The following is a 17,074-nucleotide window of genomic DNA, read 5'->3' as shown; positions in this document are numbered from 1 at the left end:
TTGAGCGTTGACAGCAAAAAACTAAATTTTTTTTTCTATTCACGCTATAGCTGTATTATAAATAAAAACAATATATGTTAGTTTACCAATTTCAATGGTGAATGGCGAATAAAAACGAATGCATTTCGAATTCGTGTCCTAAACAAGTTGATTCTTAAATATCTTTTTTTATATATTTTATCTTAGGTTCTTTCACAAAATGGGTTCCTGTTTTACGTCTTTCAAATTATACTCGTATATATGAAAACTTTGTTCTGTTTTTAACCTTTAGAGGCCGGGAAAAGGACTTGAAGAGTTTTTTTTTTTTTTACTATTTTTCCCTTATTCAACACACAAATTTTGCCTGAAAACATCAAATAGCTTGTGTTTTTTGGGTGGTCGATATTTCGACCACCCCCGGCCTCTAAAGGTTAAACCTGCTGCAACGGAAGAGACTGAAAAGCAAGCAGGAATCAAATTTATCGTGCCATATCGTTGAAAAAGCCCGCAAATTGTTTTTACGTTTGCCTCTCTGGGTCAGTAACACAGAATTACTACGTTCTGGAGTGTGACGTAACCCATGAATGAAAACGGGTGAAAAACTGTACTGCTGTACCTTCTTTCTTTTTTTACGCGCGCAACATTGCGTGACAAAGCGTGACGCTCGCATGACGCAAGGATAATATCTTTATCCAAACGTGTTGCTTGTGCCGCAAAGCTCTCACGCCGTTTTACTCGTGACATTTACTCTGAGAGACTTACGCGGATCTTATAGCGCGAATACGCTACGAGATTATAGTTAGTATTACGTGCTATAGCTATATGGTAAAATATGAGCAACGGTCGCATTTCTGAGCTCAGGAATTCGGCCGGGTCTACTAAATCCCTTCCTGTCATTGATTTTCTCAAGAGAAAACCTTTAACAAGTGCTTTTTTCTTTTGTCCAGGTCCAGAACGCAGGTCGAAGGGAAACTAAACTTCTAGGAAACTGTTAAGGGGATTTAGGAAACTTCTAAATCTGTACAAGAGTTTTTCTACCTGGTCTTCGGCAAAAGGAAAAATTTTCGTCCTGGAAGACTCAAGTTATAATATTCGCCATAATATTTAACTGATTATTATGCTGAACTAGTAATTAACTTAATTTGGTAAGTGATTTGTTTATCTTGGTAATACCACGGTATCAATATACCGAACAAATATCCCGCAACTATTTTACATTATTAATTAATACACTGAAAATTAATTAAATAATTGAAATTACAACTTGCACTAAGCGATTAATGAATATTTAAGCGTAATCCACTACATTATTGCAATAATATGCATTATTAATATAAGGATATTAATTATTATATAATTATATTACGCAAATTATAGTGCCTTAATTAGTGCGTTAATTCCACTCATATCCTGCGCACCGAATCGTAAATCATTCATGATCATCGTACGCCATTAGGCACGTGAGCCAAATATAGACCTAGTGATGAAACCTACACCTCTTCGCTGATTAATTATTCTCGCTAAATCTATATTTAACAGATTACCGCTTAGGCTATCGAGGACCGAGTAACGGATAGGGATACCTCGGCGAGACATCGTGTTCGTATATCATCGTGCGCGAGTAACGTCAGCAGGATAACGCTATCTGGCCGAGCAGCCCTATCGTGTTGCGTTGAGAAAGCGTCAGACGTTAAAGTATATAATAGCCAGCTGTTTGAGTCATCTCGCAGAAGAATCGTGTCCGAGTAACGTCATCTCGTTATCTGCCGTCTTCAGGTAGGACCTTATACTCACCTTACCAGGCACGGGTTCGGATGAATCAGCGAGCTGTTTCTCGAAAAAGGATCTTTAACTCTGGTAGCACCACGAAGGGGCCATAAAAAACTCAAAGACCAAGGAATTCAAACCGGTTGAGCTTGGTCGGTTCAAATTTCGAAGCCACTCCGACAAAATAATCCTTTTATTTACACGTGACATTATTGGCGGACATATTTTTCGCCTCTGTCGTGTTTCAACGAAAATTGATTGTTTCACGCGAAACGATTTCTTTAATTATATACGATATATATAACCGGGTTTCTCTCTCTCTCTCTCTCTCTCTCTCTCTCTCTCTCTCTCTCTCTCTCTCTCTCTCTCTCTCTCTCTCTCTCCTGTCGGGTCCGATGCACTCGGAAAAAAGCTAGTAATAAATTGCAATTTCAGTTGTAAAGTAATTTCAACGTTTCACCAATAAAAATCTTATAACTCCCATCTGAGTGGATCTTATCCTCTCTTTACGCGACGTAACTGGCATATAATACAATTGTACACTGACTGGCACAATATTGATACCAGATAAGCGATATATCTATCAATCGCGAAAAACGCAGATAAGGTAAATTATATTCTATATCTCGTTCAATCATCTGGTGATCTTACAGTCGTTCTTATTGATATACGTAATCTGATCCGAGAGATAAAAACCATAATATTACGGTTATTGAATTTACAATCGGTATTACACGTAATATCGCTACGTGTGATCCCGCACGTGCTTGCGAAACTCGGACACGACGTTTAACCCGAGAATAGTTACTTGAGATGATTTTTACACCCCAACAGAAAATGGAGCTTTTAGTTACAGTAGTTTACTGATTAAGAATACCTATTTTTTAATTTCTCCTTACTTTTTTTTTAAATATGTTGAGTAAATCTATATATATAATAGTGTCAAATATTGATAAATTGTAGAATAATCAATAATATACAATATGTAATTAATAATAGTGACTTCTAAGTGGAGTGTAAGAAACACCCCAGGTGATTGCCGAAAAAACTAGGTGACTTCCCGGATTAAGAAATATCTGACTACGTTCTTGAATTAATTTAAATTCATATTTAAATTAATATTAATTTAAATATTGGTTCTGGTCATTCTCTTTTTAAAAAGAAATTTACTATTAATTTTGTTTAATATTATCGTTTTCAGATTAATATCGTGATATTGTATCGTTTATGATTTGAAAAGAGAAAGAGTTATCTGTTTACCAAGATATTTTATTGTAAATTTACAGATACCAGAAAGTAATGATTAGCCATTATTTTTTTAATAATTCAATAAACTGTGTATATATAGATCGTGATGTCTCATGAAAAGAATTTATTTATGATCAAAAAATTAGCTATGTAGCACGACTTTATGGCCATCCTACATATGATTCAATGCACACAAAACTCGATGGAATATGTCAGATAAAGTCGTCAGATTTTATTATAAGTGACATAGTGGTAATTTATTATCTCACGTTTCACAAGAAAGTAATGAATGTAAACAGTTTTATACCTGTCACAAAACTCATACGCTCAAGGACGGTCCTGTGGCGCAACGGATAACGCGTCTGACTACGGATCAGAAGATTCCAGGTTCGAATCCTGGCAGGATCGTGGAAATTTTTTTTCTTATTTTCTTTGCTCGATTCGAATTTCATTCGATTTTATTTTGAAGAAATCGCTCATTGTCAGCAGAAATGATTAATTTTTACTGAAACGTAACTGGTTTCAAAAAAAGATCTGAATATTGCATATTATCTGTAGATGCTCTCTTTAATGAACTTGGATAATTGAATTTCTGAAGAATTCATTATTTATCCATTTATTTTATTCATTAAAACAAATGTTATGCTTTCTAAGAAACGTTTTGAATAATAAGATTATAACAAGATTTTTATTCTGTTACTTTTATGAAACGATCTTTAATTGAAAACTATGTGAATACATGTTATGTGTTTGGCCAAGTTCATTTTTAGTTATATTTGTCAAGAGACATATTCTCATATCGATATGTACATTAGTCATAGATACATTCTCATTATTCAATCAATTGAGATCTAAATATTGAACATGTTAATAAACCATAAAAAAATGAAACAAGCAGAAGATACTTCCTACAATCTTTTATGTTATTTTTTAACGTAAATGATAATTTTATACTAAAGTTCCACGTGCAGAGCGATATGTATTTCTAGATACAATAAAATTGAAGAATGTGTATTTCCCATTCTCTCATTAATTGGTTAATTATATTAAATTTCTTAGGACATTTAAGAAGCTTCGTATTTCCAGAGAAATGAAAAAACGAATAATTTTAGTGTAACAAACTAGGATGACATTTCCATATAAATATCCCGGTATTTTTCATATTAAAGATATTTCCATCTCAATTTGGATTATATATTTTAAACTATAATTCGTATCTTTTGACAAGAGATCTTTCATTTAGCAGCGTAATTGGTGTAATGTTATGATATTATCTTTTTTTGTATATACTTACGTAGAAGTCATACATTATATTCTATTTTTATTTACTCACTTGATTTTATCATACTGTCTCTCTGTTAGAAATAGGCCGGGTTAAGGAAGGTCCTATCGCATCTGCTCTCGTATCACATTTAGAGTCATGGTCGCGCATGTTTCCGTCGTTATCGCGAGCGCAACGCGTGTAAAAGAATATACCTTACTTAACATTGCGCCCAGCACTAATTGCTGTCGCGCGTACTCGATGGGTCAAATAAATTAACCCGTCGCCGTTGATTTCTTGTTGCATGCGAGGGCCGATGGTAAGGCGCGCGTAAGCCAAGAAGGGCCATCAAGAACGACAGGAATCCGGCGGCTATTTCGACGTGTAACACGCCTTCGTGTCTATGCCTTCTTTGTGTTAATGAAAAGACGCGCTTCTGATCTTTGAACGTCATTTTGTGATTCAAAAATAAACGGACAGAATGTTACATGCGAGATGTAGATGGACGGTTAATATATTAATATATTTTTTAGGTGAAATTTTTTGCATGCTTCAAATTATGTATATTTATTTATCAAAATAACTTTAATTGTTTTGTCTTATCGTGAATAATTACGACCATTTTGTCACTTAATTTTTTTGTCACGAGCAATTATATTACCATCATCATTGAATCTAGATGAATTTCTGAAGTTTCTTATCGATCTATGATTTTTAAACAAATATCTTAATTTGTTAAAAAATATTAATTTATGTGATGCTGTAAAGGTATGAGTTTTAACTCTAGATTAACTCTTGATTTAAATTAGAAGTAAAAAGCTTTAATAAATGATGGAAAAGAATAGCGTTTCTCTTCTTATTTTCGCGAAAAGATTAGAGTTACGCCGGCGTTTGATGGAAACTAATTTTAATTTTTAAGCTTTATACTTAACGTACGTCATCTCTTTTACTCTTTATTTCCATTTCCTGTGATTAAATTCCGAGGAAGAAACTGGAGGATCTTCTCCATCCGTGACTTTACAGTGATAATCTAATCAACGTTTATGATACGATAACCATGGCCACCAGTCCCTCTCAAAATTCGAGGTCGGTGATCTTCTTGGTATTTCAACATACATGAGAGTTGGTTTGTCTTGAAAAAGAAGCTGCGGTAGCCAAGTAAAGCTGAGTGAAGCCAAATTCTTATTATATTAACTACAATACTACGTTATCCTACGTTTCTATCTGTTATGCTAATATAATAAAGTGCTGTATAACAAAGTAACTTTACCAATTTTTTTTATCTCGAGACGTGTATATTTTGTAAAGTTATGCAAGTATTGTAATTATTTATTTCATTTTTATAAATTTGATTTATGAGAAAAAATATTTAATAATAAGTGACAAAATTTTTAATATATAAGGTGAATTTCACTCCCGACTTCTCGTTTTTTTTTTTTTTCATTTTTTAAATCTATATTGTATCATATTATATACATATCTGTAACATTTACAATTTGGCCTTTTAAATACAAGAGATGAATTGCTTCTATACTCGTTAAAATCTTTTTTTCTCTCGAGACACGTTTTCGTGGAATACGGTACTTTTCTCCATTCGAGACTCCCTTAAATTCGCAAATGGATTGGCTTCGTATAAGATCGTCAGTTTTCGAAATGGAATTTTGGCAATGCGACACAAACCGTTGCGACGTCGGCCGGCCAGCCGGGCATTTCTATGAATCAGCTCGAGAATTTTTGACTGCGACGGGTTTCTCTTACCTGCGGCCTGCGGGTAGGCGTCGACGCGGCACGATTCTCGATACATCAGCTGGTGCGGGTACCTGTAACTTCTCCCTTTCCCTTCTCTCTCTTTCTCTCAAACGGAGGGCGAGCGACGTGTGTGAGAATCGAACGGAGAGAATGATTAAGAGAGAAAGAAAGGAGAGAAGGCCGGTTTTTCTGGTTTTCCACCTCCGCAACCTCGTGGTCTCTTCTGTAGTCTTCTCTCGTTACCTTCGCACAATGAGATGCGTATGCATCTTCACGTGACCGTCCGATAAATGAATAGTAATAATAATAATAATAATAGTTATTATTGTTGTTACTATTATTAATTATATATACACACGAATAATATTATGTATAACTTTCTAAACGGTTATATATATAGCCGATTAGAAAAAGATAAAAAAATTGTAGTAGTTAGCATTCCTATACGCAACAAAGTACATCATTCCGCTACTCGTTTATTTTCGCTATTGCAACAGCATAATTGCAAATTTATCATATTTTAAACGTTTGTATGTTTAAAACATGTTTAAAAATGTTTAAAACATATGCTTAAAATATGTTTTAAACATTATATTGTTTTAAGATTATATTCTCAACATACATTTGTTTTAAGCATATTTTAATGTGTTTTAATACATATATTTTAGGGAGAGATTTGAAATATAAGTTTTTTAGAATAAAGAGAGATATTAATATAATTCTAATATCTTTAATAATTTTGGCAATAAGAGCCAAGCGTATAGTAGTTCGCGCGCAATATAAATTTATTACAATTAACAATTAGGACTCGCGTACGTTTCGACCCTATCTTTGGGTCATCTTCAGCGAACTACTGCGCTTGGCTCTTATTGCCAAAATTATTAAAGATATTGATTTTATTCGAGAGAGCCTTTATATTCTTAATATTATTAATATAATTATTTTTATTCGTTATAATATTGCCGTATATTTGTTATAAGGATAATTTCTATAGTTATTTATTTATTTGGTGTTTCCTAATACATAGAAAAGTAAAGTACACAACATATATTTTGTTTTCATGATAAGTAAATCGAAAGAGAAACTTAAAATATCAAACGTAGTAGGAAAAAAATTACGATAATTTATTACTAATACTGGTTATAAATGATGAGTCTGGAGTGACTGTATGTACTATATATATATATATATAATAGGTATGTGGTTTTTGTGTGAATATCAAAAGAATAAGCACGAATATCGCAATATTTCAAATATAATAAGTCATTACTAAATCTTGCAACATATAAAAAATACATCTACTGTAAAGTAATATTCTCTTATACATTTATGTATACATATATATTACATACATTCATTTTCCAGAAAAAAAATATTTGTAAAATAAAGGTTACAGAAATAACAAAAATACTATGAAACGCGAAATTACGCACAATCTATGGTATTAGCAGAAATCTGTCATTCGCCAATATAAACTATCTATATTTTTACGATTTACGTTCGTTGCATAGTATAGTTCTATACATGAACCAACATGGCGTGCAATTATAGTAATAATATTATTGAATAATAAACTAAAAATAAAATTGTTTGGAAGCACTTCTTTTGATATTTAAGACGTTCAATTTTGCTCTGTGACATTTCAACAAACACATTTATTGTATTAGTGATATAATTACTTTCAATATATATATATATATTTTTAAATATATATTTATATATATATATATATATTTGAAATATTAGAAAAATATTTGTTTTATGTTATTATTGTCTTCTTAAATATCTATCCTTTAATATGAAAATCCTTAAAGTTAATGCCAGACTATGCACGATTTGCAATTTATAATTGATTATCACGAATTGATGATCTCGTAAGAAAATCATCCGTTGTCAAATCGACATGAATGGTAAACGCAATATGCACTTGATGAATCCTCTCATCCACATTACTCACTAGTTTTATACGATTGGCGAATAGCAAATTATACGTCGGAATGGTCTCAGCATGGTCTAAAGTCTTAAGTCGCAAGAAATACTTTTGTGTTCCATACTTTCATGTATGTATCACGTGAGAGAGATGAAGAGGTGCATGAGACGCATCTTGGAATATGTTATATACATATATGTCTATACGTACATAATTTGTCGCATAATTTGTCGGAGATCAGGATTGAAGAAATCTTAATTTAAAGTAATTTGTGTTTTTGCTTCATATGATTTTTAAGGTACTTCATCATACCGAAAGCTAGGAAACGTTTTTCGCCGAATACCTTCAATAATTCGTCGTCACAAAACGCATACCGTTTATCCTCAGGGTCCTGTAAAAACAGTCATTTTCTTGGCAACATAATCTTTGTCACGTACGTACATATAATATATAGTAATATATATATATACATATACAGGGTGTCCCATTTTAAATGCCTTAAGCAAATATCTCGAAAAATATAGAAAATATGAAAAACGTTTTAGACAAAAGTTGTAGGATATCGAGAGGGACAAATGAAAAAATTTTCGGAAAAAATCGATTTTTTAAGGTCCATATAAAGGTCATATATATATATATATATATATATATCATAAAACAGAAAATATCGATGTATAGAAAATAAGTACGAAAATATTAAATAAATGATTACAAATAATACTTACTAAAAGATTTCTTTTTTTTAGGATACTCCATATTTTGCTTACGACTTCACTTAAACGCATTTGTTTTACGCCAACAACCGCGGCGAGTTCTGGAGATAATGTAAATCCTGTAGAGTACCCCTTGTCTTTGTCACTATCTCCCTTCTTTGCTGTGCTTCCTGGAGTTTTTTTGTTTTTACCCCTTCCCTTCTTCTTTCTTTTCTCGCCAAGCTTACCTACAAAAATATATATATATATATATTAACACATTCCATGTAAGATTTTTAATAAAATCTTGATAAAAAATATAATTATTATAATAAAAATAAATATCTAACTTTTTTTGGATATGTAATAAGATTTCTTTGGGCTGTATTCTTCGTCGCTAGTATCATCATCACTAGTATCATCAATACTAATATCATCATCACTAGTATCATCATCACTAGCGCTTTCTTCATCACTGGAGGATTCCTTCTTACGTTTGTTAGGAGTCTTTTTAATATAATTTCGCTCAGCTGGCTTTTTCTCTTCTTCTTCCTCCTCTTCAGATCCGTCTTTCTCTTCCGCCTCATCATCTTCAGACTCTTCACTAGCAGCCTTCTTCTTTTTCTTCTCTCCATCTTTTTTTTCTTGAAGACATTCCATGACTAAATCATCCATCTCCTTTTTTTTCCTATAAAGAATGAATGTAAGTTATAGATATTATTTTTTTATGTAATTATTATCAATGCAGGGATAATCTGTAAGCTCAGATGTGAAAGCATGTTAGAGGAGAAACGAGGTGGTAACTTATATCTATTATACTGGCAGTTCCACTCAGAAATTCCTCTGTTTTTTCTAGAACACCGAGAGACTCTCTTCTGCACAATTTTATAGTGCACAAGTGCCTATTATATGCCCGTTTTAAAGTTTTGATTCAGTTTCAGGGATAACAATCAATAAAATACATTTTATACTAAAAGACAAACTATATCATAATAATATCATCTGCGTGTCCATGCACACTCGTGGTATGCACATTGACAGGCAAAGCCAGGAAAGTGCAGCGTGTCATATATCTAAAGAAAACGGCAGTAGTTTCTAACTAGCATTGCCGCGAGTAACAACCATGAATCACTTGCTTATCATTCCCTGAAGAGTTAACTGGCTGATCGATGATGGCTATGTCCGTATGTAATATTTCGACGCAACTTCCGCGTGATCACGCTTTTTTAAATGTGGTTTGATATCTCATTTGATTTTTAAGAAAGCGACCGGAGCAAACGATATAAATCTGAGGAGCTGATGGAGCGATTCTTTAAATTCTCGAGGAAGGTAAAACATGCTTTAAGTCTTTTTCTACGGAAATTATACACTCAGAGAAAAAAATTGTTGCAGTAACTACGATTTCACTATAATTTTTAGTTATTTTCGATGTCAACTACATTTTTATAGTTATTTTAACAATGCAAATTATAGCTGACTCAATACTACAATACATTATTGTTGTCATAGTTTTAATACGCATTTATTCAGCCATACCATGGTTTTATAAACTATATAACCTGTGCTTGATGTATAGCAAGTCGTACTATAAATATGATGAAAATGACCATAATTGAAACATCTATGCATATAAGATTATTTTTACTAATATTATAGCAATAATAACTATAAAAATAAGAACCTCAACTATAATTATTTTACTATGCAATTATAGAGTTGTAAATATCAATATCAAATACTTTTCTCTTAGTGTACAATTACAATACAAATTTAATTTGTTACTGCTAATTTCGTGAATAAAAAAATAAAAAATAGGAATTGTTTCCCTGCTTAACATTATAAAATGTATATCAGTATAAAATTAACTTTTTCAAAAAAGGTAAAAAAAAGACGCGTATGTTGTAAATCCAATCTGTGGTATATTGTAACCCCAAGGGGACCAATAAATTTATCTATCTATCTATATAATTCAGACATTTATTCTAAACAGAATTATTAGATTAATTTTACCTGTCCAATCTATTTAATGATATAACGGGAAATTTAGGCCTTGCACTTGTTGATGTCACATTTCCACTGCGCGATATTTTGGGAATCTCAGTTAATATAGGAATAAAATCGTTTTCTTTTGCTGTCTAAAAATATATATAACAGGTAAAATAGTATTCATACATAGAAATCGCTTTGTCAAATAGTATTAATTATTTTATCGTGCTTTTAACATGTCAAATCAAATGTTATAAGTAATCTTCATATATTTCATATCTTCAAATATTTCCCTCTTTTTTCTCATTTATATTTTTGTGTATAAATAAAAAATGTTAAATGTACAAATAAAGATATGTTACTTACCCCTGAAGTAGAAGCATGTTCCTCTGTAATGCTATCGTCTTTTTCATGTTTTAATGAGGCACTCTTTTTTAGATCAAGTTCCTTAAAAGACGATACTCTATGCTGTGTTTCATCTTTTTTTTTCAAAGCTACAAAGGCGGTACTTGCTTTGCCCAAATTTTCACTTTGTTTTAAAAAATACTTCACTTTCTCTATTACTTCGTAAAAGTCACACTCCGATGTTTTTGTTGCCGAAGGTGCTTGAGGTTTTTGCTGCATTTCAACTTGGCTAAGATGTATATTAAATTTTTCATTGCTAATAATTTTTGGCTCAGCTCTGCCTTCTACTACTTTGGATTCCTGTACATGCGTTTTAACAGTATCCACTAATTTACTTCGAGGAGTAGAAGTGATCGCCTGGATTTCCGCATCACATAAAGCTTCATTCTTTGAAGCTGCTTCGCTCCCTCGCATAATTCTTTGTGACTCAAGGAAAGTTCTTGCAAGTAGGGCATAAATTGCTTCTATAGGGTCAATCCATCTATGTACTGCTTGCGCATCATTACAGGATGATTTTGGTGTAGAAATTTGCATTAAGCTAGTGTTATCGTTTGGACTAATAAGCGAAAAATCCATATCTGCAATAAATATGTAATGCATTTAAAGTTTTGCATAAAAACAAAGTTCTATTAACATATTCAATCTGATATTTTATCAAGTGTTAGTGATAAATTATACAGATTTAATTGAAAATTACAATAGTATAAAAATATCTCATGTCATGGGTGATTAAAATTTGCATATGTTAAATAAATAATATTTTAATAATACTTTAATATTTTACCTTTTTGTTCATTTCGTACTTCTTCGATGAGGTCAGTTAAAGACGCTATTCTTTCTGTGTATAAATTTTGTAGGTCTTGGTATTTTTGTAATCTTTCAGTACAATTTTTTAAAGGTAAATCGTGAATGTCGTCAAGTTTCATATGTAATAATTTACATTGGGGATTTTTGTATATACGGACTTTGGATGATTGCTCTGAAATAGAAATACGTTCTAATGCTGCAGATTTCTGACAAACGTCTGATGGATCTGTAATGGTAGACCGGTCCTTTTGTGTCGATATCACAGTACCATCATTAGTCTAAGAATCATTCAAACTAAATCTAAGCATTCTGGTAATGCTATCACGGTGCGGAATCTTCGATGGCATCATCATTGTACGCGGTGGAAGGAATTTTCTGTGTGGAGACAGAGCTGATGTTTTGTATTCTCAATTCAGGTCTTGCAAAACATCAGCTCTATTTCCACGTATTTCTAAGATCGGCGTGACGTTAGTCAGAGCGTCAAACACTGATTCAGGCCTTTTTGGCGGTGAGCTTGCAAAGGCGGTGGACGTTGACGTATCTGAAGTATCTTTTATCCGAATCCTTTTCATTTGAGTCAGAACTCGATACGGCTTACCTGTAGATTGATCTTCATCGTTCGGGCCTGAAACTGTCTTTGAGCTTTCCGCGCTAGCATCTATCGACACTCTTGTTTCCCGCGATGGATCTGTCTCATCTTGAGCAAACTCGTTCATGTGTATATCAACTCTTATAGCAGCTGCGTCTGGCGTATCCAAACATTTCGTCTTCTCTTGAGAAGTTAAACAAGAGTCTGACTGAGACCTCGAAAACCTCTTCATAGGTGACGTCGTTTTAGTATTAACAGACGTTGAGTAAACCTTTTGATCAATTTGAGATGACGGTTGCTTTGATAATCTCACGCTAATCTTTCTCTTTTTAGATGTTATAATTACTTCTTTCTCATCAATTTCAACAATCATCTTACTATTCTCAGAACTTGTCAAATTATTGTTACCGTCGTCCGTCTCCGGTGTAATTGTTGATTCAATGAGATGAGATACTCGTGCAGTTGTATCTCTACTGGGATGTGGCACATGCATGTCTTTTTCAGGTAATTCTACTTGTACATCCTTCTTATTCTCTGCTGGACACGTTGATTCTAGTGCTGTCTCACCAATCTCAATCTTTTTCACAGGTGATTCATCAGGTTTCTCCTTGTCACGCTCTTTTCTAATGCACTCGTCACTACTAGACATATTTATAACTTTAACTTCAGGTGAAAGCGTTAACGAAAGCCTTAACGAAGGCTTGACAGTACTAGGTTCTGGTGTTTTTATCGGCATTTTATCTTCAAAGAGTGGCCTCATGCTGACATAAAATATATTATCTGGCAACCGGCGCCAAATTCTTGTAACAGCAATCTTCTTTGTCTTTCAACTTTCTTCACATGCAGTATTCGTTCTTCGCTATCTTTTTGGCACGTTCTAAAAGCCGATTTGATATCTCCTTTGACTGCTGCCGAACCTGCAACGCAATTTGTCACTTCACACTTTGACTGATGTTTCCACTGGGAGTTGGCTTTTCCCAGCAAGCGACACAAATTAACACAAGTGTCATTTTGTCTTTGTTACTCATCATTGTAAAAAAAGAAAGATAGAACGACGTTTGTGTCGACTTGTGTCGCTTGCCGGAAAGCTCCCATTGTCAAGGCGTGCATGATACACGTGTATTATAGATTTTATTTTCCTGATAGCTTCCAATATATATGAATAAACGCAGGCAGAAAATTGACAGTTCAGTTCATTTATGTAGATTCCAATTAAAAGGGATCGAAGATTCGTATTTCACTTGCTTCTTCGAATCTGGTTTGAATATTCTCGACGAATACACATAGGTACCTATTCCAATCGTAACCTTTGTCGGCGATCACGTTGGCCGCAGTCCGCAGTGTCGCCAGAAATGCGACGTGGCGTGGCAAGAAAACTCAATACAAAAAAGGAGTCGCGTTCGTGTGCGCTCAGAGCTTCGGTAGTCTTCGGTCAATTGAAAGAGAGCAGACATATGATATTCTGTCCTTCTTTCGTACCACGGCTCGAGCGGGAGGAAGAGGGACAGAAAATCATATGGGTGCTCTCTTTCAATTGACCGAAGACAACCGAATGCAACCGAAGCGCTGAGCGCACACGCACGTGGCTCTCCTTTTTTGTGTGAGTATCCCCGCCATCTCTATTTCGACGGGGCCGCGTCTCATATTTCTGTAGCGGGATTCTGTAATTCTTTAACGATAGTTTCGGTATCGTTGTGCAGGTATTATATATGGTAAAAAATCTGCGCCAAACTGTCGTTAAAGAGTTACAGGCCGGTATTCATATATAGTCGGTTCTTATATTTAAAATCTGCGCCAAACTGTACGTCGTTAAGGAGTTACAGGCCGGTATTCATAATCGATTCATATTTAAGAACATTTTAAGTACAATCTTAAAATGTCATAAACCATGGCATGATCACAGAACCGTATTAGCATCTTAAGACATTACTTAAGACGGTCTTGAAATAAGAACCGAACCGACTATTACTACGTTTACGCGAGCGTTACTTCTGTAGTAACTTACGATAATTCACTCGTTTACACGGAATGAATTATCGTAAGTTACCACAAAGCCCCGTTTACGCGGAGAAATTATCGTAAGTTACTACAGAAGTAACGCTCGCGTAAACGTAGTATATATAACCAGCACAGAATCCCGTCTCTGGCGACACTAGACTTGGCCGTGTTCTGCTGAACACTTACTAGTGTTGTCTTATCAACACGCTACGTTGATTTGTTGGTTCTAAAATTATGAGCCAATGGTCGCGTTCAGCAGACCAAGCCGCTCAGTAGCAGTCGAACGTGATTGGCTCTTACTTTTAGAACCAACTAATCAACGCAGAGTGTTGATAAGACGAATTCAACAGTTGTGTCTGCTGAACGCGCCCATACGTTCGTTCGGTTAAAAGAAGATAAAATTGTAATAGTTAAGGCCCGAGCACATGGAAAAACTTAAGCAGTAAGACATAAGCAGTAAGGAAATCAACGGCACTGATTCGCTACCGTTTACGTTATGTCTTAAGTTCTGGACTGTAATTGGCTGATTTGCTTACTGCTTTAAGTCTTACTGCTTAAGTTTTTCTATGTGCCCGGGCCCTTCGCATTCCTAATATACACAACAAAGTACATCATTCCGCTGTTCACTTATTTTCGCTATTGCAACAGCATAATTGCAAGTTTATCATATTTTTAGAAGTGGATTTTAAACGTTCATGTTTAAAATATGTTTAAAACATATACTTAAAATATGTTTTAAACATTATATTGTTCTCAAAACGTTATTTGTTTTAAGCGTATATTAATGCGTTTTAATAATACATTTTAGGAAGAGATTTTAAATATAAAAGTTTTAGAATAAAGGGAGGTATTAATATAATTATGTTTATTATTCGCATATTGTCGTATATTCGTTATCAAAATAATTTCATCATTTATTTATTTAGTTTTCAATATGGAGAAAATACACAACGCACATTTTGTTTTCATGACAAGTAAATCGAAAGAGAAACTTAAAATATCAAGCGTAGTAGGAACAAATTTACGATAATCTATTACTAATACTGGTTATAAATTATGAGTCTCTTGGAGTGACCGTATGTATTGTATGATAATTTATAACTGTATATATAATACGTATGTATTTAAATATTTAAATACATACGTATTATATATACATATTTAAATATTAAAAGCATAAGTACATTTTAAAATATCGCAATATTTGAAAATATATATAATAAGTCATTACAAATAATACTTGCACCATATTTAACTATATCGAAAGGATAAATATGAATGTCGCATTGTCTGAAAATATAGTAAGTTATTACAAAATCTTGTAGCATGTAAAAAATACATCTACAATAAAACGCAATATTCTCTTATACATTTATATTATAATTGTATATAACTACTATGTATATATAATATACATACTACATATATGTATATTATATACATTTATTTTCCAGAAGAAATATTTTCAAAATAAAAAAAATTACAAAAATAACAAAAATACTATGAAACTAGCGGCAGAGTACTAATGATGTAAGAATGGTCTAAAAAATCACGTGATTTCTCAGATACTTCATCATAACGAAAGCTAGGATACGCTTTTCGCCGAATATCTTCAATAATTCGTCGTCACAAATCGCATACCGTTTATCCTCAGGGTCCTGTAAAAACAGTCATTTTCTTGGCAACATGATATTTGTCAAGTACGTATATGTAATATATACAGGGTGTACCAGACTTACCGTATCACCCGTTAATGGCAGATTCCTGAAATCAAAAATTCTAATGACAAAATGTCGAGGCTGCCAAATTGTCATCCCGATATTCGTCGGTCTTGCGAACAGTGTACAAAGAAATAAAGTGAATAATAATTTCAAATATTTCTATCGAGTTGAGTAAAATGTGGAAGAGCCGTTTTGACATGCGACGTCCTTGAGTGCATAAAATTTCGATCACATTAAGTTCATAATGTTCAAACACATTAGTGAACTTTAAACCATTCCCGTTCAAACACTGTAGCAGCCTCGACATTTTGGCATTAGGATTTTTGTCTCCAAATAATCTGAGTAATCCATTAACGGGTGATACGGTAAGTCTAGTACACCCTGTATATATATTTATATATATTAAAATAAGTAAAACACAGAAGATATTGATGTATAGAAAATAAGTAAGAATAAATATTAAATAAATGATTACAAATAATACTTGCAATAAGATTCCTTTCTTTAATGATGCTCCATATTTTACTAACGACGTCACATAACTTCATTTGTTTTGCGCCAACAACCGCAGCGAGTTCTGGAGTTAATGTGGCACAACCTCTCTTGCCACTCTTGCCAGCAGCTTTGCCATCATCTCCCTTCTTTGCTGTACTTCCTGGAGCTTTTTTATTATTACCCCTTCTCTTCTCCTCTCCTTTCTTTTCAAGCTTACCTACAAAAGAAATATTAATTCCATGTAAGATTTTTAATAAAATCTTGATAAAAAATAAAATTATTATAATAAAAATCTCTCTCTCTCTCTCTCTCTCTCTCTCTCTCTCTCTCTCTCTCTCTCTCTCTCTCTCTCTCTCTCTCTCTCTCTCTCTCTCTCTCTCTCTCTCTCTCTCTCTCTCTCTCTCTCTCTCTCTCTCTCTCTCTCTCTCTCTCTCTCTCTCTCTCTCT

General features: G+C 33.4%; 2 protein-coding genes and 1 non-coding gene across 3 annotated transcripts in view; 2 read left to right on the top strand and 1 right to left on the bottom strand.

Moving 5' to 3' along the window:
• LOC139770253 (uncharacterized) overlaps positions 1-4,013 on the top strand; it is a 160,946-nt gene extending 156,933 nt beyond the window's left edge. Inside the window, exons 5-6 of the transcript XR_011717698.1 lie at positions 927-1,124; positions 1,519-4,013. The gene's annotated coding sequence lies outside the window, so the exon portion shown is untranslated. The remainder of the gene's footprint in view (positions 1-926; positions 1,125-1,518) is intronic.
• On the top strand, positions 3,330-3,402 carry Trnar-acg (transfer RNA arginine (anticodon ACG)). Its single transcript has one exon. It is a non-coding gene; the product is annotated as a tRNA-Arg (tRNA).
• A 2,971-nt stretch (positions 4,014-6,984) lies between the features above and the next one.
• On the bottom strand, positions 6,985-13,919 carry LOC139770249 (uncharacterized). The gene is made up of 8 exons (XM_071702068.1): positions 13,705-13,919; positions 12,423-13,330; positions 11,802-11,996; positions 10,979-11,595; positions 10,637-10,761; positions 8,977-9,314; positions 8,660-8,874; positions 6,985-8,325 (listed from the first exon to the last, which is right to left on the bottom strand). Exons 2-8 carry the CDS (start codon positions 13,171-13,173, stop codon positions 8,194-8,196), a joined length of 2,373 nt encoding a protein of 790 aa, XP_071558169.1. The 5' UTR covers positions 13,174-13,330; positions 13,705-13,919; the 3' UTR covers positions 6,985-8,193.
• Between the last annotated feature and the right edge of the window lie 3,155 nt (positions 13,920-17,074).

The sequence above is a fragment of the Temnothorax nylanderi genome, unplaced genomic scaffold (assembly GCF_030848795.1).
Source record: "Temnothorax nylanderi isolate EJ_2023f unplaced genomic scaffold, tnyl_v1.0 TNYL_tig0028_pilon, whole genome shotgun sequence".
Classification (NCBI taxonomy): Eukaryota; Metazoa; Arthropoda; class Insecta; order Hymenoptera; family Formicidae; genus Temnothorax; species Temnothorax nylanderi.
This window is presented reverse-complemented; position numbering and strand designations above follow the sequence as displayed.

Bases quoted from the DNA above. Each gene is read 5' to 3' on its own strand.
- LOC139770249 (XM_071702068.1), bottom strand. From the start codon at position 13,173: ATGAGGCCACTCTTTGAAGATAAAATGCCGATAAAAACACCAGAACCT. The intron at 10,762-10,978 runs GTAAGTAACATA...ATATATTTTTAG, and splicing joins AACATGCTTCTACTTCAGGG to ACAGCAAAAGAAAACGATTT. The intron at 8,875-8,976 runs GTTAGATATTTA...ATATTTTTGTAG, and splicing joins TTATTACATATCCAAAAAAA to GTAAGCTTGGCGAGAAAAGA.